At 43.3% G+C, this 6,523-nt stretch overlaps 1 protein-coding gene across 1 annotated transcript; it reads left to right on the top strand.

Moving 5' to 3' along the window:
* The first annotated feature begins 435 nt into the window (after positions 1 to 435).
* Positions 436 to 5,928, top strand: LOC118242233. Its single transcript, XM_035531761.1, has 3 exons — positions 436 to 1,612; positions 5,367 to 5,433; positions 5,889 to 5,928. The coding sequence occupies exons 1-2, from the start codon at positions 685 to 687 to the stop codon at positions 5,426 to 5,428; spliced, it is 990 nt and encodes a 329-aa protein (XP_035387654.1). The 5' UTR covers positions 436 to 684; the 3' UTR covers positions 5,429 to 5,433; positions 5,889 to 5,928.
* The last annotated feature ends 595 nt before the right edge of the window (positions 5,929 to 6,523 follow it).

Below are 6,523 nucleotides of genomic sequence, written 5' to 3'. Positions count from 1 at the left end.
CATATTATTTGGTTATATTGCAATCACATTTGTGCAATCACCCTTACCTACAAAAAAAAATAAAAAATAAAAATAAAAAAAATGGGTAAAGGGCAAAGTAAGGAATATGAATTTAGCAAAGATAAATTTTCTAGTAGCCTGTTCTTCCAAATGACTAAAGACTATGGGGAACATGTAAATAAATATGTCCCGTTTTGGATTAAATACTATGGGTTTAATGCATCGGGGACCTTGAGTGTTGCATATTTACTTAAATTGGTTGAAAGAGTAAAGGTTAAACCAAGGGAGGCTGATAAGAAAGCCTGGAAATATTTTGATGAGAACAGTGAAGATATGCTGGAAAAGGCAAAAATGTGGTTAGAGGAGGCTGAAAAAAGACAGAAGCAGCAGGTAGGGCATAGAAAAGGTAATAATGAAGTGTCTCAGTGTGTTTGCTTAGCTGATCCTGACCTCGATGCCGCCCTGCCGAGAGCCCCCCAGCTGATTCAACAGCCACCAGCGCTAACAAACCCACCTCCATATCCTGAGCCAGGGACTTCATCGCTAACATCAAAGCCGTCTCTATATGACGAATCAAGACGATAACTGGAGGCAATAACCTCACCAGTGGCTCATCGCACTCGAAGTCACACCACTACAAGGCCATCTGCAGAGCCTGAGGCAGGCTGTGCCCCGCAGTTCCTGATGGTGGAGGTGTCTGGACCAGATGGAGTAATTATGGTCCATCGCCACTGGACTGCAGACGACATCATGAAAGCGGCCGACGGAAGGGGCAACCCAGGCGATACGACATTTGTGCAGTCCTGCAGACCAACTCAGGCTGAATTGAGACGATTGCTGATGATTCGACTCGGACCGCAGTGTAACCGCATTGACAGAGACTGGGTGGATGGAGATGAGTGGAATGCAACGCCCCAAGGCCAGCTTGACTCAAATGGCCCATACAGAGAGATGATAAGAGGACTCATCGAAAGGGTGAAAGCAGCATACCCGACAACTATTAACACCGATATGATAGCAGCATGCAAACAAAGGGATGACGAGCCCGTGGCTGATTTCCTCGTCCGTTTGACACGCGTCCATACTGATCATTGTGGAATTGATGCACCAGCACAACGTGCAGCGGGCCCCGGAGAAGTGGGGGCGTGGGAAGCTCATCTGAGAAATAGCTTCCTTATGAATATGAGAAAGGACATTAGCGACCTCATCAGAAAAAACTGCATCGGTTATAGTCGAGCCCCTTTGTCAACTATTGAAGAACACGCCAAGCATCATGAAACTACTCTGGGTAAGAAGGATGCTAGACGGGAGCGCCAGCGTGCCGACATCACCCACCAGGCGATGCTGACCATGCTCCAAAAAGTAGGAGACAGAGGAAGAGGTCGTGGATGTGGCAGAGGACGCGGACGCGGACGAGGGAGAGGAAGAGGTCGAGGAAAAGAGTTTGGAGGAAGGGAATGCTACAATTGTGGAAAATTCAGACACTTTGCAAGAGATTGTCCTGAAGAAGAAGGGGAAGATAGTGACAGCACGGCTGTGGAAGTTAAAAAAGACACGGGCGGAGGAGAGGCAGGACAGCGACGGGCCACTGAAGGAAGACGGCAAAAGGGAAGTAATATATTTAAATTATCAATTATTACAGCAGATTAGTAAAGGGTCAAGAGGTCTCCCTGAAGTAACTGTGAATGTAGAGGGAAAAAATGTTAAGTTTTTGGTTTACAGTGGTGCCACCCACTCGGTGTTGAGAGAAGGTTTATTAGAATGTAGAATGAGACCAAGGTATGGGATAACAGTAATTGGAGTGGGAGGTCATCCCATTGATGAAAGGATGTCCGAGCCTCTCCAATGTAGTTTAGGAAATAGTCAATTTAAACATAGCTTTTTGGTGTCAGAAACGTGTCCAATTAATTTGTTAGCTAGAGACCTAATGTGTAAACTTGAATGCACAATTAGCAGCAACCCAGAGGGGTTATTTGTCACGTGGGAAACACCCACACAGGGAGTCCAGTTAGAAGCGGGGGTCCCTTTGTATGTTTATGAATTGCAGTGCACTGCTGGGGAAGTACTAACACATTTTATGACTGAAGTTACTAACACGCTACCTGCTGAGCTGATCATTAAACAAAGTGACTCTATTCACTGTACGATGAAGGTCCATGAGGGACCAGACGTTGATTTTGAGCAGAAATTTGACTTAGGGGGCAGCAACAGTTTGATTATCACAGCTATAGCATGGGACTGTGAGTGGGCTGCGGGATTGATGCAGCTCTCAGCTAAACAAAAATCTTTATATTCGGTCTCACATGCAGCGCCTCATGTGTCGCTGGCTAGCACACATGCCGACCCAGACTGGCAGAGAGTAGGACTATGGACTAAACGCGTGTTGAGCGCAACTGACTGGGTAAAAGAATCCCAGTGTGAAATTATGTACAGCTCGAGCATAAAAGCGTGGAAAATGCCAGCCCCGTATAGGTTAAATTGCAAAAAGGGGGTCGAGCTTGTGAGTCCAAATATGACGATTATGGCAGCCTCTGTTACCCTCTCAGAGGAAGAGGAAGAGGAACTGAAAACAGTTCCTGCAGAGTTATGGGCACAGGGAAAAAATGATGTGGGCTTAATAAAAGGATGCGAGCCTGTCCACATCACCCCAAAATCTGATTATAGACCACACCAACACCAATACCCTCTGAAACCAGAGGCAGCAGAGGGTATTAGGCCTGTGTTCCAATCATTAAAGCAAGCAGGAGTAATCGTGCCATGCCTAGATTCACCAGTACATACTCCAATCTTCCCAGTTAAGAAACCAGGGAAAGATGAATGGAGATTTGTGCAGGATTTGCAGGCTGTCAACGCAGCAGTACAACCTAGAGCCCCAGAAGTTCCAAATCCACACACCATTCTCTCTCAGATCCCACCAGACAGCAAGTGGTTCAGTGTAGTTGATTTTGCCAATGCTTTTTTCAGTGTACCTGTGCACAAGGATAGCCAATTTTGGTTTGCTTTCACTTTTGAAGGAAAGCCATACAAATTCACGAGGTTGTGTCAGGGGAATTGTGAATCACCAACTATTTACAATGCCGCCCTACACCGAAGCCTAGAGGCTTTAGAGCTTCCTGAAGGAACAGCTCTGCTGCAATATGTTGATGATCTTTTAATTTGTGGAAAAACACGAAAAGCGTGTAAACAAGCCACGGTGGCACTGCTACATCATTTAGCAGGGGAAGGCCACAAGGCATCCAAATCTAAATTACAGTTTTGTAAGCAGCAAGTGCACTTTTTAGGACATGACATTACTGAACAAACGCGCATGCTGACTAAAGACCGGGTGAATGCTATTTTAACTATACCGAAGCCTATGATGAAAAAACAGCTGCTGTCCTTCTTAGGCATGTGCTCCTATTGTGGAACATTCATACCATCTTATGCAGAGCATGAGGGGCCACTCAGAAATATAATGCCGACCAAGGGGTCGAATTCCTCCCAGTTAGAGTGGACGCCAGAGGCTGAAGCGGTCTTTACAGCATTGAAGCAATTATTACAGGTCATGCCCGCCTTAGGCATCCCAGACCTCAGTAAATCATTCGAACAGACAGTGGATGTGAAAGGACAATACATGACAAGTGTTTTAACGCAAAAACACGGGGACAAACAGAGGCCAGTATCCTACTTCTCAGGAAAGCTGGATGCAGTTGCAGCAGGCCTGCCATTGTGCATAAGAGCAGTAGCCGCAGCAGAAAAGGCCCTAGTAGCATCCAGAGATATAGTAGGGTATGCTAATCTGACCCTATACGTTCCCCATGCAGTATCGCGAATATTGCAGGACCAAAAGGTGGCACATTTATTCACTCAGCGATGGCTCAGGTACCACACTGCTTTATTGGACATGCCAAACGTTACTGTGAAACGATGCACAACCGTGAACCCCTCCACTCTATTGCCTACAGAGGAGGAGGGGGAGCCCCATGACTGCCAACAAGTGTTAGAAATTGCAACATCTCCTAGAATAAATTTAAAGGAGGAACCGATACTTAATGCGGACCTGGAGTTGTTTGTGGATGGCTCAGCCAAACGTGACTCTCAAGGCACTAATCGAGCAGCATATGCTGTCATGTCACACACGGAAGTGGTGAAAGCAGAACCACTCCCATCTAACTACTCAGCGCAGGCAGCTGAGCTTGTCGCACTCATACAGGCATGTAAGTTAGCACAGGATTATGCGAAATGGAAAAAAGGTGGGTGTAAACAAATAGGCGGGATATGGGTACACCCAGGCATGAACAAACCATGTCTCCCCACAGCTTATATGAAAGGACTAATTGAGATTGCTCATGGGAGGAGTCACATGAGCAAAGGGGGGATAGTGGAGAGTATAACGAGACATTGCTATGCACCCGGAATAAACACACATACCCAAAATGTTTGTTCCCGATGCCTGGTATGTACACAAAATACACCGCATGGAGACAATCATACCAAACATGCCCCCGCCGGACATCCGCCGCCTAGTGAACCATTTCAACATTGGCAAATAGATTTTGTAGAACTAACACAAGCAGAAGGGAAGAGATACATGCTTGTGTGTGTGTGTGTGTGTGTGTGTGCATGTTTAGTAAGTGGGTGGAGGCCTTCCCAACGGGAAAACAAGATAGTGATGCAATAGCAAAAGTGCTACTGAGAGAAATGATTCCCCGGTTGGGGTTGCCGCAACGAGTGTCCAGTGACAACGGAACACCCTTCGTACACGAAGGGTTAAAAGCTCTGACTAAATACTTAGGAGTGGATATGAGAAAACACTGCACGCGCAGGACGAAGACTTCTATAGACTAAGAACATTATTAAACCCTATGCAATTACAAATGATTGTATCAGAATCAAAGGGGGGGCAATGTGATGGAAAATATTATTCGATCATGTATTATCGTGTGATTCATATGTAATGATTCATATATAATCATGTTAATCCTTTCATTATATAATCCTATATGAATAGAGTCTGCACACTCTGTCTCTGTATATTGTGTGAACAAAACGACTGTGGGAATGTTGCCTTATGACCTGCATGTGTCGTGACCTGCAAGTGTCGTAAAGAGGGATTAGGCTTATCTTGCAAACTGTCTGTCCTGGTGAGTGCTCTGGTACTGCAGGAATGTTCATTGCGATAAGGAGTAGGGATACAGAGCACCCCTCTTTGGGGGTGAAGTTTAGGTATAAGGAGCAGAGCCAGTCTACCCCTTTAGAGCCTTTGCTTCAGAGCATTAGCTCTCACACAGCTGTGTTTTGTATGTGCTATTTTCTTTATTAAATTACTCTTTTAATCACGTCTGTTTATTCAAATTTCCACCACACTTGTTTTCTGATTGATAAAGGAGAGCTGTTATTCCCGAAATCTGGCAATCCTATAGGCAACATGAACTCTGGAAACCCATAGCAGTTGTAAGTGTGTGAAGTACATTTTATTTCAGCTTTAGTCTGTGTTTAAATTTTAATTTCCACTGTCTGTGTTTGAGATCCCTGCAAAGACAAGAGAAAATGCAAGAAAAACAGACGTTTTAGGAGTGAAGTTTTAGAAGTGGTTTTAAAAGGGAAAAGATCATGGATCATGAAATATATTAGAAATTAGAGTTTAAATCTTAATTACTGTTGCCATGTAATTAAGATTTAAATTTGCTAAATGTATAGTAGTTTGACTAAACATATGTTTTATTATTATTACTTTGCAGGCTTACATTTTTGGTGATAAGAGCAGATAACTCAATGTGAAAGCAATTCATAGGTGCTTTTGAATGTTTGTTTGTTTTTCTATACAATATTGTTATGCTCTGGCATTGTCAAATAGAATAATACATTTGCATTGTCAAAACGTTTTGTATTTTTGTGTGGATGAACAGGAGGATACAATGAAGACGGAGTACATATCCAGCCCCTAAAAGATAAGTGCATAGGTAAGTCTGATAAGTATTAGTGTTAAGTGCTCAGTAAGGCAACTACACTCTCCCAGTAAGGCTAAGTAAGGCAACTACACTCTCCAAAAGGGACAAAAGATGAGGGGGAAATTCAGCAGTTCTAGTAGAAACCAGTTCCTATACTCTTCTCTGAAGAAAGCTTTAGACAATAATTGAAATAAAAAGCTCCTTTATAATTCCAAGTTTTTGTAATAGATATTACTTACCTGGTAGTCATTTTACAAGTTGGTTTGTATTTGTACATGCTTATTGACTAATGTAAGTTATCTGATGCCTTCTCTGATTCTCATGGCCAGTTACTTGGTCATTATCGTTAGCAACGTAACCATTATTCAAAAGTCAGTCCTTTCCCATGTGATTATGATTTGTAATATGGATAATATTTGATAGTAATATGGATAGTAATATGAGAATTACCTTCCTATAAGTGAAAAAAATGCTTTTTAGAGAAACTATCCTGAGGTCATGCATTTTCAGTATGCCATTGAGAATGGGCTCACAGCTGTGTATGTTCATACACTTCTTATTAAGGAGCTCATCAAACATACTGATGTACATGA

Source organism: Electrophorus electricus, chromosome 11 (genome assembly GCF_013358815.1).
Source record: "Electrophorus electricus isolate fEleEle1 chromosome 11, fEleEle1.pri, whole genome shotgun sequence".
Classification (NCBI taxonomy): Eukaryota; Metazoa; Chordata; class Actinopteri; order Gymnotiformes; family Gymnotidae; genus Electrophorus; species Electrophorus electricus.
Note: the sequence above shows the minus strand (reverse complement) of the source record. Positions and strands in the feature narration are given on the sequence as shown.